The 15,431-nt window shown below is 43.5% G+C and overlaps 2 protein-coding genes across 3 annotated transcripts in view; both read right to left on the bottom strand.

Annotated features, from left to right (window-relative positions):
- Nucleotides 1-2,883, bottom strand: part of galnt14 (UDP-N-acetyl-alpha-D-galactosamine:polypeptide N-acetylgalactosaminyltransferase 14 (GalNAc-T14)) — a 94,119-nt gene extending 91,236 nt beyond the window's left edge. The window contains exon 1 of the mRNA XM_069515298.1: nt 1,039-2,883. Coding sequence (XP_069371399.1) covers nt 1,039-1,212 — 174 coding nt within the window. The 5' untranslated portion in view covers nt 1,213-2,883. The remainder of the gene's footprint in view (nt 1-1,038) is intronic.
- An 857-nt stretch (nt 2,884-3,740) lies between these two features.
- On the bottom strand, nt 3,741-14,738 carry LOC109646342 (AN1-type zinc finger protein 3-like). Of its 2 annotated transcripts, XM_069515355.1 has the most exons (7): nt 14,182-14,738; nt 10,871-10,911; nt 8,719-8,910; nt 8,342-8,407; nt 8,081-8,251; nt 6,586-6,606; nt 6,297-6,438 (listed from the first exon to the last, which is right to left on the bottom strand). In XM_069515355.1, exons 1-6 carry the CDS (start codon nt 14,247-14,249, stop codon nt 6,590-6,592), a joined length of 555 nt encoding a protein of 184 aa, XP_069371456.1. In that variant the 5' UTR covers nt 14,250-14,738; the 3' UTR covers nt 6,297-6,438; nt 6,586-6,589. The 2 variants fall into 2 exon arrangements, with proteins under 2 accessions (XP_069371455.1, XP_069371456.1); XM_069515354.1 differs by lacking the exon at nt 6,586-6,606 and having other exon boundaries at nt 3,741-6,438.
- Nucleotides 14,739-15,431: the final 693 nt, after the last annotated feature.

The raw sequence follows: 15,431 nt of genomic DNA, 5'->3' as shown, positions 1-15,431 counted from the left end.
CGTTGCTTAAAGTTCAATAAAACAATGACGCAGAGGGAGGATCAATAGAATTTAGCCCACGAGCAACAGTTAACATGCTGCAGGTCTTTTACACAACACACATCCTGCAGCGCACAGTGGGTCGAAAACGAACCCAATTATCTGCAGAGGCTCCACAGCAATCTGATAACGAGTGAATGCAACGATAAAAGCCTCTATAGTGTCATGTTTGAGCATTATGGGAATTATTATCTTAGGAAATTAAAAAATTACACCACAACCTTCAGGGCCACTGCAGGAGGAGTCAAGATCCTGTGATGGTGCGAAGGAATGAGTTCTACTGAGAATCACTCAGGTTTAGATTTGATTGAGAGCAGACGGAGGAAAACGTATTTACTCTTGTACCTGACTTGAGTTTTTAGGATGTGGCACTTGGACGTGTCTGAACCAGATCAAGAATTTTACCTTCAAACCATAACAAATACTGAAATACACAAATACTCAGCTACCAAGACAACTGACAAGATAACTCACATTAGTTTTTACACAAACTATCTGTGAAGTTTGAGACTGAAGAGAAACAGTCAAACTACTGTGTTTAAACTTTAAAGTCACTGATTCACTTTCACTAGAGGAGACATGTTTCATTACACACTGGAAGATCCTGCAGAGACATTATAGCTTCAGGACACACACACACACACACACACACACACACACACACACACAGTCATTGATGAATGTCAATACTATAAACAACAATAAGAGACACTTGTGTCACTGATTCACTTTAACTACTTATTATCACAGGAAATATATTATTATCAGAGATGATTCATTATACACACACACACACACACACACACAGTCTCACTCTTACACACTCTGTTTCTCTCTCACACTCACACACACACACACACACACAGTCTCACTCTTACACACTCTGTTTCTCTCTCTCTCTCACACACACACACACACACACACACACACACACACACACACACACACACACACACACACACACACTGGAGTAGAGGGATGGAGGAGTCTTCACTTCACCTGGTTGTTGACCGTCTCTCCTCCGGCTCCTCCGGCTCCTCCGGCTCCTCCCGCCCCGGCCCCGGCCCCCAGCTCCGGCAGCCTCCTCCGGCTGAGCACCAGCAGGTAAACGAGCGCTCCCAGCCACACCAGCAGCGCCACGGTCACCGCCAGCCTCCGACAGAGACGCTTCATGTTCCGCTCAGGAGGAGCCGGCGGCGCCCGGAGCCGCTGTCAGAAGCTCATGACACAAACAAACAAACAAACAAACAAACAACAACTACACCCGGCGCGAGCGGCTCCGGTGACGGAGGAACGGAGACTGAGGCGCGCGCGCTGCCTCTCACACGCTCAGTGTCTGAACTCAGCGGCGCGAGCGCTTCTCTGACAGCCGCGCGTGCGTGTGGCTGTGCGCGTGAGACAGTGTGTGTGTGTGTGTATATGTGTGTGTGTGTGTCGGTGAGGGAGTCCTGGACCCTCCTGAAGGTTTGAATGAGAGAGAGGAGCGCCACCTACCGGCAGCCAGCAGCACAACACGCATGGAGAAGAGACTTCATCCAATGTCTCAAACACTCACTGTGTATTTTAACTTCACGAATTCAAAGTAAAGAGTTTATCTGTTTAAATGTGTTATTTAATCTGCATCAGTGATTTTCAGCGTTAAGAGAGAAAAAGAAAGAAAAGAGGAGAGAAGTCAGAGGAAGTAGAGAAGAGGTGAGGAAGGAGGAACACAGGAGGAGAGAAAAGACGAAGAGAAGAGCTGAGGAGTGAAGTGAGAGAGGAGGTGAAGAAGAGGAGCGAGAGGAAAACGTGTCTTTTCAATAACTTGTCACCGCCGCTTCCATCTTAATGAAACACGAGGAACAAAGACAGAACGGATCCTTTGATTTCTGCCTCTACTGTCTGAGTGCGCCATCTACTGTTTACACGGAGTCATGTCGCTTTCTGGTGGATCCATAACATGAGGACAATTTTTAAAAAAAAACTTCGATACGTCACAGGTATTAAGATAAAACTACACAAAATACACGAGCAAAACTCCACATCTGCTCATGGAGCGAGTGAAACAACTCTAGTAAATCTTCCTCTCTAACGAACATGAAACACAACTTCCTCCAGAGCTCACAGAGTAATCACAAATAATAAATACAATCACCTAGAACGGGACCCTGAACAAATACTTCTGTCAAGAACCAACAGTCCTTAACTTCAGGTGAGCTGCACTAACTTCCACACAATGGTCGATATCTGTTCCCTAAATATGTCAGGATCCAGACCTCTGCTTTATTTCAGGAGAAACTCTCTGAACAACACAGATTCTAATGGCTTCTCTCCTGACTCTCACCACATCCTGTCATGGTTCTCCGGCCGGTTTTGGTTTTTAATCCTGCTCGCTAACAAAAACAGATGAGGACAGAACCTTGAATGAACCTGACGACCGAACTCCACGAAGACCAACAGGATCAAACTCAAGACAGGAAGTGACACAGGCCAAACACACTGCTCCACAAACTCACCCGGAGTTCCTCTTCATCCACCATTTTATTCCACACAAGCTCTTTTCAAACTGAGGAGGGCTCAAACAAGAGAAGAAGAAGGAAAACAAGAGAAGAAGAAGGATGACAAGAGAAGAAGAAGGAAAACAAGAGAAGAAGAAGAAGAAGGAAAGTCGTCTCTTCAGGTGTGTTCCTGTCACTCAGGGCCCTGGAAGCTGATTGGCCGGTTCAGTCAGAGAGGAAGCCAATCAGCTGGTTTAAACCTGTAGAGAATTAAACATTCTCATTTCAAACATGTTTAAGTTTCCTTGCTTCTTCTTTGCATTCTGAGTTTTCTATTTCTGTCGCCTTCTTTAACTTCTGATCTCGTGTCTCATGTTTTTATAGTCCAGCACTTTATTGCCTTGTTTGCCTTTTATTGCTATTTTATTGATTGTACAAGCTTATTTTTAGTGTGAAGCACTTTTTGTTTTATTTCTGTGAAAGGTGCTAAAGAAAATAAATGTATCATCACCCTCTGTATTAATAGCTCAGTGAAGAGGGCGTTCACTGGCTGTATTTGTTTTTAGGGCTGAATAAGCTTTAGACATTTAGCAGAGTCAGGGTAAATATATGTATAAATATATAATAAATAGTATATATCTTATCTATCTTATATAATTGAATGTTCTGCTGCTTGTTTGTGGTGTAACAGTCATATAGTGACATAGAACTACAACAAGTGCAAGTCAAAGGACAACTGGTCAAAATCTGAAGAAATTCCCTGGAGGTGAACTCGAGAAATGTTCAAGAGGCAAAAAACATGATTTGTACGGTCGTTTGAACTTTGAGCTTCAACCACACGAGTGTAATCAGCGAATCAGTGAGTGTAAGTGAACATTTGTACCAAGTTTGAAGAAATTCCCTCAAGGCATTCTGAAAATACCAGTTCAGAAGAATACAACGGACAACCTGAAAACCTAATACCTCCGGCTACTGGAGGTCACTCGTCGCCTTAGCAACAGCGACTGATATAACAACATGTCCACTCACTAGCTTTACCCTGGAGCTTTCAGCCGAATTACACGTTCTTGTATTATACGGAAAACACAGTATGCACAAATAATGATGTCGTAGACGGTTGCATTAGAGAACAGGCTACACTACACCGCGTAGAAATTCATCTGTATATATTTATATATATAAATAAATATGGGGGAAAGAAAACACATGACAACACACACCACATCCTCTAATCCAGTTTATTTTCCTCAGCAGAAAATGGAACACGATAAAATTAAAGGAGAAATATGACAGAATTATGGTCTTGCTTTTTTTAATACATTTAACTAAATATGCCACTCTATGCTATAGGGTGTTAAGTAACTCAAACTGATATAAGGTTAAATAATTTTCTTTAAAAGGTACAGAAAGATACTCAATTTCTTCCATTTCTCATTAGCACTCAAACAAAAACAAAGGAACAAGTTTTGTCAAATATTCAAATATCAAAATAAGAACCAGCCAGTTTCTCCTGACTCCCTTTATCCTTCACTGCGTTCTCATTGGAGAAGACGGGAGGAGGGGGCGTGGTAAGAGATGAGGGAGAGAAGAAACGATAACGTGTGCATGAGGATTAGCATAGTTAAGTGGTGTCTGGTTATAAGGGCTGTTCACCTCCATCAACGTTTACATAGTTATTTTGCAAAAGAAGGAAATAAATACAATTTTCTGCCATTCGAGGAAATCTACTGCTTCATGTTTCTGAGTTCTTCCAATTAAAAATCAAACAACAGCAATTCAACATAATCAAATTGGACTTCCTGCAAAGAAATAGCTTTGAATATGGCTACGATGAAACCAAATTAAAATCTGAAGAAGCAAATATCGGCTTTGAAAAAGTCAAACAGAAAGAGTTGATGTTGGTAGAACAGCCCCTTTGAGGAAAAGGAAGGAAGGTGTATTTGAACAATATGCACAGCACAGAGTCCAGCAGAGTGGAGTCAGAAACAAAGACAGAACTAAACATACGAGGAAAGGGAGAAACAACTCAATTTGAGAATTCACATGTCATTTCTGCAGCATCATCAGACCCGGAGAGCGGCTGTGGTTCGAAACTGTGGCGTCAACAAGACGCTCAACCTCCACCGGGTCCAACAAAAGAAGAATAAAAACAAAAACATGCACGTTGGACCATTGGATGTTCACATTTGATCTCACAACTTGATCAAGTTCATTAGTAGCAGAATTGAACTGAAGAGAAACCGATCAACGTTTGGTTACTTAACCGAAATTGTTTTAAGATTTGCCGACATTTGTCTGGTGTCATTTTTTAAATTTAGGTTCATTTCTTAGCTTCAAAACAAACGTTCACTCGTGCTGCGTATCAATATGACATCACTGATTTAAACTGCGTGAAAAACCCGTCTCTTCGATTTAATCGACTCATACATTAAGAATTATGTTCCCCGATCTGACGCCTGATTCTACTCACAAAAAACACAAAATAAGAAATAAATTATAGAGCTATTCCAAGGATAGTAAGTAATTTGAAGTATTCACTTTCGCACTCTTGTGAGACCATTATGAGCTTCAGATAATTTTTCTTGATGAATACATGACGTTTTGGCGAAGAACTCTTCGTTTGAAGAGTCGTGAATTGAGTCGTGTTCCCCCGTACGTATCAAGAACAACAGTACCACTCAGTAAATTGAAAAAAGGGGAGGGGAAGAGGGAGAAGAGGATCTGCTACACAGAGGATTTATCTGAGTTACTCTTGTCCATTAGTGTGGTTTTTATTTGATTTTTTTTTTTAATAGTTATTTGTATTTTTTCTTTTTGTCAACAGTCCATGTGAGCAGAGGCAGGGATTGGCTGTATTGTCCTCCACGACACCGTGGTAAAGAAGTAAAAACAAGCTAATCACCATGACGGCCACATGAAAAACAAAACAGAATGAAATCAAACCATGACAGCATCCTTGCACTGCCTCACTTTACCATACGACACACTCAAACCTGCACAAATACACTGCTGGTACCATGCATGAGCACAAAACGTTTGGTGATGCCGTGCATGGACCTAAATGTTGGTGGAAGAAGGAAAAGAAAAAAGAGAGGAAGGTGGGGTTACAGGTTTGATACTCCAACCCCTTGATGACGACCTGAGGACTGGTCGTGGGATAGAGCTGGACCCCGCACCCGCGACCAAGAAATGGAAAAATAAAAATCAACAAACAATAACTCAGTTGAATGAGAATCCAAACGGATCAGTTCAGCCGAACGCTACAACAGTTCGTTATCCGTAACTTCCTGTTCTGAAAAAAGGAGCGTGAGCAAGAGGAGGAAACCATGTGCGTGATGTACGACTGACTGGATCCGTCTCTGCGGCGTCCTCCCTCTGAAGACGGCGGGGGTGGGGTTAAGGCTGTGTGTGTGAACATGCGATACTGAACGTGGCTCCGCAGAACAGCCACTGGGGCCACCGGGGCCCCCTGTTGGCCTCGAGCTGCCTCGCCCGGAGCCGAGTCCGCACAGACGCTCCAGGCGGGAAATCGGGGTCGACAAGAGGGCGGCGTCAAGCTCAGATCCAGAATCTTCGGGTCAGATGCAGGATGTTACGACCGTGCTCCCTCCTCCTCCTCTTCTTCCCTCCCCTCCCCCCCTCCCCCATCACCCCATTTGTCATTCCTCCTTGCTCTCACTCCTCCTCCTCCTCCACCTCCTCCTCCTCCGCCTCCTCTTAGTAAGCGCCTCATCTCTTAACTGGATGGCTGGACACAGCGTGACCAATCAGGAGCACTCCTCCCCGATGCGTTGGCACGAGCGGCCCACCTTGCGGTCCAGCTTCACCATCTTGAGGACGGCCTCCTCGCGTCCGCGGCCCAGATGGTCGAACAGGCAGTCGTGCTGCTCAGGTAGACGGTGGAGCATGCAGAATACGTAGCCTGGCGGGGGAAACAGACACAAAGTGGTGAGGGAGGCAGTGACGCGGCTGCGTGTTCTGCTGCTCCTGCTTCGTATGGGAGGAAACGTTACATCAGCGGTTTCACCTCACCAATAACACAAGAGACAGTAACAAAGTCTTTACTCACTTCTTCAACCGATTTGCAAAACTTCCCTCGTCCAATTAAAAAAGAGAAACCAACAAAAACTTTAGGTAATTGAAAAAAGTTGTAATCATGAAGTGCAGTTCAGCGAATCATCTGCAAACCTGTGCATCAGGGACTCAGAAAAGGTGTTAAAAGTTTATTACATCAATCCTCTGCAAAAATCTGAATCTGACAAAAATGAAATTGAGTCAAGGTCTACTTATTTCTATTACTAAGGTTTCAATGACAAAAATATATATTTTTTGAAAGATTCAGGTTTTTGAATTACACATTTTGTTTGTGCTACCACATGTTTAGTAGATCTCCCCATCGTGGGCAGTTTGTGGCTTTTCTTACTTTTAGCATTTACAAAAAATTATACATGTAAACAAACATGAACGGGATCATGAAACTTAAAACAACCTGGGTGTGTTTGTTTAGTGTTGATCCGTTTAAAAGTATCATATGGAAACTGCAGTAATTGAGTCGTGGTAAGTAACGACCTGCTGCTGGACTCAGAACCACAGAACCTGAAGTGAAGACCTGCCGCTGAACACGGAGCTGATCATTTAATGTTCAGCTCAAGCTTGACTCAGAACGCAAACTTGTAAATCCCTAGAAGTCGTGAACAATCTCATCACTTGCGTTGATGAGTCGCTGCTGCCACAGAGGGTCACCTGTTCATTCAAAGTTAGTTAATGTTCACAGCATCACGTGGCCAAATTACACCAAACTTCAACACTGTACTTCCCTGGGTCTTTAAAAAAACACATGAGATAACTATGCCCGTACAAGTTAAACTTATGAGGGCACTTATGTGAGGCTACATCCACACTAGGTTTTAATTTTAAAACACATCACTGCTGCTCCGTGTTTTTATCTGCCGCCGACACGACTCCAACGTTTCAGAGCGCCTGAAACAGAGAAGTCTGGAATCTCGATTGGCCCCGTTTGAGTTTGAGAACTGTCATAGTCTGGACAGGAAACGATGCAGTCACCGGCAGTTGTTTGCCGATTGGTTCTCATCAGTCATCACAAACATGCAAAACATTGCTAACACCAACTGTCAGTAACATTTCCACCAAGCCATCACTCCAGGAAAAGAAATCCCTGCTCTGACTCTTCGTCACTCTCTTCTTGTGCGTAGTATTTTCTTTTTACCAAGCAACCAACTGCAGAGTAGACAATCTGCTTCCTGTTTTTTTGCTGACACAAACATTGACCAAGTGTATGTGAATGGTCACAGGATTTGAACTCCAGTGTGTAGCATAGACTGGGATTATAACGGAGATCGTATTCGTTTCAAAACAAAAACACATCAGTATGGATGTAGCCTAAATGTGAGAATAGACCCAGGGGCTGACATGCAGTTCCTGCTACAGAGCTTTATGTCAGATTTTCAGTTAAACTACATTGAAAGTAGCTGGATGAAGCGTGTGAACCCTCTGGGGTCATTCTGACACATGACTGACAGAGACAAGGAAGTGTTGTAACTGACCACAGCGGCAGGAGCCCAGTTCCTGCTGCACCAGCTCTAGTTTGGTTTGGCAGCGATAGCAGCGCCGGCGGTTCTTCTGCTTGGGCGTCCCGCGGGCCTCCTCGCTGCTCCCCTCCTTCTCGTCTGTCCGAGGCCGCTTCTCTGGCGTCGCCTCGCTCTCTGAGCCTGAGGCTGCGGAAAAAAACGACAGGAGTAATGGTTAGCACTCAAAGTGGGGCAGGGCACACAGAACCACCGGCAGGGAGAAGAGGTCGACTGTACCTGATTCTCGTGGACGTTTTGTGGGTGTGCAGAGTGTGCCCTGGGCTGTTTCTGTGGACGACACGCCTGCAGATGTAGATTAAGACACTTGTCAGACAGAATGTAACATTTATTCCAACACCATACATCTAAAAATACTATAAATGACAGAATACTACATGAGTTCCCTGAGTTCTTCAATGTACTTCACACTAAATTTTAGGGACTGGCTGTCCACTCTATCAGCTTAAATTTGAAATCAATGCTCCTTCCTGTTTGCAAAGACTGAACCTGGACATCAAGCAGGTTGTTGGTTTCCCTTCATGTGAATATGATGATTAAAAAAAGAATCTTAATCAAAGAAATAGCAAAATAGTATTAAATCCGTCACATCTCACCTTCCCTCGTGCTGGGAAACGTTGGCGAGGGCTCTTCGGTTGATGGTGGCTCAGAGCTAGAGGGCGGCGACGACAATAGGGACTGGCTACTGCTACTGCTCGTCTCGCTACTGAAAATGGGTGATTGGCTACTCCCAGTGCTTTGGATGGGCTTGGGGGTGCAGTCCTCTCCTGGCTGCTTCTTCTGGATGTCTGTGGTCAAGGACAGAAGAGTGTGGGATTAGAGGGGGACATGGTCTGAACGCGTTGAACAATGTGAGTTGAGGCTTTAAAATCTATTGGGTGACGATGTGCCAAGTTGAAAAGAAAGGTTTTATTCCGAGGCACTGGTGACAGTTGCAGAGTTCTTTGGATTTTAACAATAATTTCATGACCAGGTGGAAAACAGTTAAAGAGGGTTTTATTGACTGCACTGATACTCTCCTGAAATTAAGTTTCTAACATACGACGGATGCAAGATTTGAAGAACACACCTATGAGACGCAGACGTCAACTTGAAAAGACAAACTTTTATCTAAGAAGAGACCACTTTGATCTTCATGGGACAATGGTGTCAATGGCGTTCTTTACTTTAGAACTGAAACTGTTTTTCAGTTCAGATTAGATCAACGACGGGAACTGAAGGCAAAGCTGGTGTCCTGGTGAATAATGTACAGATGTTTTCGTTGATGGAGCACTTTTTTAGAGATAACCTCTGTTTTACCTCTGCTGCCGTCAGCAGTGCTCATTTTAAAGACGACATAGTAATGATCAGAGAGGGCCACATAAGTTCTCACAACACAACAAGCGTGACGACCTTTAGGAAAAGATTGGTCGAAAATACTTAACTTATTAGGTGTTGAACATATTGTATACTGGAGGGATACTCGAAATCCAGGACAAACTGAATTTCTTTGCACTGCCCTCTTTGAGATGATCAATATGATTATTAGAACCACCCACGACAAGAACACAATTTAAAAATCAATACACACAGCTGACAGTGTTTAACAAACTCATGAAAGATCTCAACTAGGAGGGAAAAATGAAAAACATCTGTACCGTAGAGAAAGCTGTCCATAAAGTTTTAGAAACAGTCCCGGCTCTGAACTGTGTTAAACACATGACACGAGTTCACTCTGCCAACTCTGATTTAGTAAAAGTTGGACATCATCACATTTGCACTTCGACCCTCCCTGTATAACCATCTCAGACGTTATTGATCCAAGAGGATGCCGTCTTTGTTCCTCCCCCTCCAGGGAGGGTGAGGGAGGTCAGCCTAGATTTCAGTTTCTCCTCCACATGTGGGCTAACCCACTTCTGCTCAGCCTCAGTACTCAAGCGTATTGTGTCTATTCTGAGCGCTACAGCTGTCTGTGATGCTAGACTCGATGCTGCGGCCCTACGGTTCTCGCTGTCTGCTGTACTCTCCGGTTGCCATGGCCGCCACAGGGCTGCAGTGCACCCTCAACCCATCCTCCCGAACCAAACTGGAGATGACGCTGAGAAAACCTAATGCCGGCTTTGACATTTTCAAACTTTAATTGGGCTTTTTTCTTTGTCTGACACGGTGCAGAAAAACACATTCTCTACATTCAAGTAGTTTCATAAGAAAATGCTAGAAGCTGTCACCAGAAAGAGATTCACTGGGGTGGTATCCAAAAGTACGACTGATACTAACTCTTAACTGATCTCTCCAAAGCAATTCAAGGTTTTTTTTAATATAATGGCTTCAATTTTCCCTTACACAAGCATGTTCCTTTCTTCACAAGCATGTTCCTTTCACATTTAATAACCGACATCTTCCTTCAAAGGTTTGTAAGCATCACTACCTGAGATCAGCTTTTCACTGTGTCCCTGGTATGAAGGACAAAATGTGACTTGTATAAAACAACAAGTGGAGGAATACAGAATTAAATACATATACATTTCTACATTTATTTATTTATTGACTTCTGGGAATGCTAATTAGGTGGGCAGGCTTAACTAACTACTACTTCTGTCTCGAGTCGGCCGGTGCAGATATAGCATTTTTTAATTATCACAAACTGTATTCATTCTTCATGTCTTTAATTATTTATTTCTGCATTTATTCTTATCTATTTATACATGTGATTTTATTTCGTCACATTGTTCAAATTAAAAAAAACAAAAGATTTGTGTTGACACTTACCAGCAAAACATTTGGAGCACATGTTCATGGTTTTACTGGACCTGAGGAAAGAAGACAGAATAAATTGTGTTAACATCCACAGATCAATTTTGAGAAATTAAGACAATTTTATGTGAAATCTATGTTTTCTGCAATGTTATATTCTGTAAAATGAAGTTTTATTGCAGCTGAACAACCCTCCCCTCACCCAACCCTTCCAAACATGAGAGAAAACCTGTGGCAGCTTCAGTTGTCATAAAAACTCAAAGGCGTTTTGGCTACTGAAAGAAAAACATGGCAGCCTCCATGGAGGGGGAGGGGACCCACTCCTCATGTAAATATAAAGTATATAAATAAAAAGGGCCCAGTCCGGGGGAATGAAAACAATATTTTGTCAAAGTTAGATGAGACACACGAGTGAAAACATCAGTAGGATTATTTTATAGATCCTTTCACCGAAATCTTAATCCTTAAACACAAAGTATTTTGTAAATGTACTCCTGCTCTTCTTGGTGGTAGGCAGAACCTTTCCTGCAGGTGTGTCTTTCCCTCAGCTTCTGGATCTCTCTTTAATGTTCATACAGCCACAATACGTTAGGCTGGCTCGTTTCTATCAGCTGCGAGTCCTGTCAATAGTCAATAGACGCTGGAACTCCGTAGGGTATTCATGTCATTGTTGCTACAGGAGCTATGTGACTAATGCAGCAGGACAAGCCTGCACAGAATGTTTTCACCTTCACCAAGGAGGTGTTGTTTTTGACCCATTACAGCCAATACACCTGTGAGTCACCAAGATATATCAATATCTCTAAATGGATGAAACTCTGTTGAGAGGCGGGACTCAGACACCGAAACGAATGACTGGACTTTGGTGCCGACACAAATCTGCCATTGTCTTATTTTTGCTCTAATTATACAACTGCAGATACAGATTTGGAAAATGTGCTTCTACTGTCCGCCGCATGAACAAATGTAAAGGTGGGTGAATATTGAAAATTACAATACAGTCCAGTACTAATGTAACACGACCTCTAACCACAGCATCAAGAATTGAGAAAGTTGAATCAAACAGAGTCAAAGATTGTATTTACAACAGGACTGTTTGGTTTCTGTGCAAGTGATTCTAATCAACTGCTAATTCAATACCTGACGACTGAAAGGCAAGACAGATGATGAAACTCCAAACAGGTCGGTTCAATGAAATCATTCAAATGGTGGTTTATGTTTTCACAGTGCGACTAGACCATCAAAAAAAAGTGGTTTGATAAGGGGACTGTCAGGCCTTGGCAGAGGAATGAACTCTACTAAGTGTCGTTCTAGTTCTCATGTTCCTCAGGTTACCGTTTCATCCAGGTGACTTCACTGATGAGAAACAGCTTCTCTTAAAGAGGAGCAACTAATAAATCAAATCACCTGGTGTCGTCTTTGGTAACAAAGCCCTCATGCTCTCAGCTGATTTGTGGACACTTGATCTTAACAGTGTTAGAGTCCTTTCAACGTTCGACGCAAACTAATAACTGTGAAACAAAAATACAAAAACACTGTATCCAGTGTTAGAAGATGTGCGTCACTGGTGCTGCCAGAGGAAGGAAAGAGCTGCAATACTGAATCCAGTCCTTCAACACGCTGTCCCTAACCTTACTCAAGATCTTATTAAGAGGCCTTGAGTTTCAGTGACATGTGCAAGGAGCCTGTGTGGGACAGGCTGGCCAGCAGCCCCCCGGCCAGGTGTTATTCTGAGCGCAGGGTTAGGGCTGTAAACATACAACACCGCTGCCATTTGTGACACCTGACATTGACAGGTGGGTTACTGGTCCCTCTTTGCTTACTGGACACCATAAAATGAAGGCAACCGGCGGCTGGATCCTGGGGGAGGGGTTGGTAGTCAGATGACAGTTCATATGAAAACGATATGTATTGTTAATACCTCAGAACAGGAGCGCTGTTATCCTTCAGGTTGTATTTCACACAATGGCAGCGTATCACCATCTTAATGACATTGTGTTCATTGCTCCTTGTCTTTAAACATTTGCATTTCCCTGATTATGTCTCTCCTCTACGTGAAGCAGTTCGTAGCTGGTATTACAAGACCTCAGGGTGTCTATATCACATTAACTCTGCAGATTTTAAATTCATCATCCCTCTTTTAAATTCACCAAAACCATTTATCTAATTTTATTCAAGTTGAAAATTATTTTAAAATGTGTGTGTCATCTGCAAATAGAAGGAAGTGTAATACCTTGGATGCCTCACTAGTTTCACTCACATATAAGATGTAAAGCTTATGTCACAACTCAGAGCCCTGAGGGACTTTCCACTAAACTGTATGAATTGTCATTTGGAAAACTCACCGACAATGGCTTTCACTTTGTGGGACATTATTCTAAATGATTTACCTGACGTATTTAATTCAAGATTTTGTATTACACAACTTGTTATTCGTTAAATTTAAAAAAGACGTTGTATTCATTTGCTTCTTGTCTTTGACGTTTTTAAATTCTGGTTCCTGTTTGTCCTCTCTGGTATCACAAGAAAGTGTGATCACAGTGATCTTATCATGGAACATGTTTTTAATCACCCGTTATGAGCCTGTAAGGAGGAACAGTCATGTTTGAGTGTTGCTGTTATATATATATATGTATGTATATGTGTGTGTGTATATATATATATATGTATGTGTGTGTGTGTGTGTGTGTGTGTGGTTCTCAGTAATGTGATGAGTAATCTTGTCATGTTCCATGTTTTCGCCTGTAGTGACTCTGTCATGGAGAACCCTTCCTGTTAAATCCACTCAGGGTTTACATGTAGACATTGTTCTTGCACAGAGGCCATCAGTGGATCACATCCGGTTTCTAACTCACATCCAGACCGACTGTAAAAGGTGTGAAATCCCCTAAAACAACCCATTAGCCCATTAGCACAGCTCTGTTTGAGGGAGGGGAAGTTTAAAACAAGCTAACGTGCTAGCCGTCGCTTTTCTTCCACCGAGGCTCGGGCAACGAAAACAGGTTTAAAAGGAACCTGCTGGTAATAAATCATTTTCCGTGTCGGGTCCGTCACCTCCCGAGTCCACGAACCCCCCAGAACACGACGTCTCTGCGGCGACAAGCACCCGCAGCCTTCGACACGTCCAAAGAGCGTTGGTGGACTTTGAAGAGCAGGCGGAGGTTTAGCTAGTTTTCAAGCTAGCAGGTTTATTTATTAGCTAACTCCCCAACCCCCCACCCTCGGCCTGCACAGCAGAACAACAACAATGGGTTCGGACTGGGTGAGACCCGCTGAGCCTCGTCCCATCCGGGTTTGGTCCACATCGAACCGAGGTTCAAACTCACCCCCAAAATCCGCAGGGACACCGGGGAGGGAGACCCGGGGGTTTGCTTCGTTCGCTGGTGTCTCCCATGACTCCGACACAAGAAAAGAAGCGATGAGGAAACGCGAGGCTGGAGGATGAGTCCGGGGCCTGGTCGATCCCTGAGGGACAACGATCCACAAACACGGATAAATGTCCTCTTTGTTTTACGGTCCACGGGCTGGAGGCGGAGCGGACCGCAGGAATCCTCCGGTCGAGCGGAACCGAGCGTTTGAAGCGGAGGAATCGAACGAGTCCCGGGGAAGCGATCAGCTGGACGTTGGGACGTTTCGACGGGCGAGCGAAGCGACGGGGGCGTCCCTGTGCTTCGGTCGACACCTAAAGGCTCCGGGAGATCCACCAACGTCCAGCTACACGTTCACCGAACACACTCACCGACGTTAAATGCGTGGGAGGGAAGAGAGGAGCGAAAATAAATAGATAGAGGAAGGCCTTCCCCTCCGAGCGCATCAGGACCACCCCTGTTCACACGTCGAGGGCTCCGGGAACCGTGGACCGGAAACGCGTCCATCAAAGCACTAATGTCAATATTGTACCAAAGAAACCGAGGAGCCACAAACATGTGACGAGAAACAGGGGTTGGCTTTGATGTTGCTCCATGTTCTATCCGATGGAACCTGAAACATAGTTTTCTATGAAGTCCAAATAAAAGCACAGGCAGAGAACCAGCCCAACAACTTTGGACTTCAAACCAAAAAGTTTAAAGTCGACCTCTTAACGTTTTAACCACCAGTGGAGGCAGATGGCCACCAACTCTGACTCTACTTCCAGAGGTTTCTCCCCGATAAAATGTTTTTTTAAAATGCCCTGACATCATTCGTGTTGTGATTTGGTGCCATGCAAATAAACCTGAATTGAATTCAGCGCGTGCATTCACTTGGATCTCCACATTGATCACATGTTGTATTTGGCAAAATCTTCGTGGAGTTCTAAGAGAATTTGTCGATCTTGATTTGAAAAATCAGACATATTGAGGGGACGGATGTTTATTCGTGTGAGTTGGTGCAGATCCGAATAAAAATCAGGATCTGGTGACTTTAAATGTGGCTTCCTCAGGGGACTGTAGGACCTTGACATTCTAGTTATATCATTTTCAAAAATATTTTCATTTTGTGAATCAAATCAGAGTTCTGATTAAAAGAGTCTCCTCTGTTCCTATGGGGCGAACGAAACAAGACAAAAAGGACAATTTGAGCTTCAAATTTTTTTAAA

This window comes from Paralichthys olivaceus, chromosome 19 (assembly GCF_024713975.1).
Source record: "Paralichthys olivaceus isolate ysfri-2021 chromosome 19, ASM2471397v2, whole genome shotgun sequence".
NCBI classification, from domain to species: Eukaryota; Metazoa; Chordata; class Actinopteri; order Pleuronectiformes; family Paralichthyidae; genus Paralichthys; species Paralichthys olivaceus.
The sequence above is the reverse complement of the archived record's forward strand: the minus strand, read 5'-3'. Positions and strand labels throughout refer to the sequence as shown.

What these genes read in the sequence shown, in the direction of transcription:
- LOC109646342 (XM_069515354.1), bottom strand. Translation starts at nt 14,249, where the DNA reads ATGGGAGACACCAGCGAACGAAGCAAACCCCCGGGTCTCCCTCCCCGG. An exon ending in GTTTCCCAGCACGAGGGAAG is followed by an intron (nt 8,408 to 8,718) that starts GTGAGATGTGAC and finishes CTACATCTGCAG; the next exon opens with GCGTGTCGTCCACAGAAACA. An exon ending in AAAACGTCCACGAGAATCAG is followed by an intron (nt 8,252 to 8,341) that starts GTACAGTCGACC and finishes TTTTTTCCGCAG; the next exon opens with CCTCAGGCTCAGAGAGCGAG.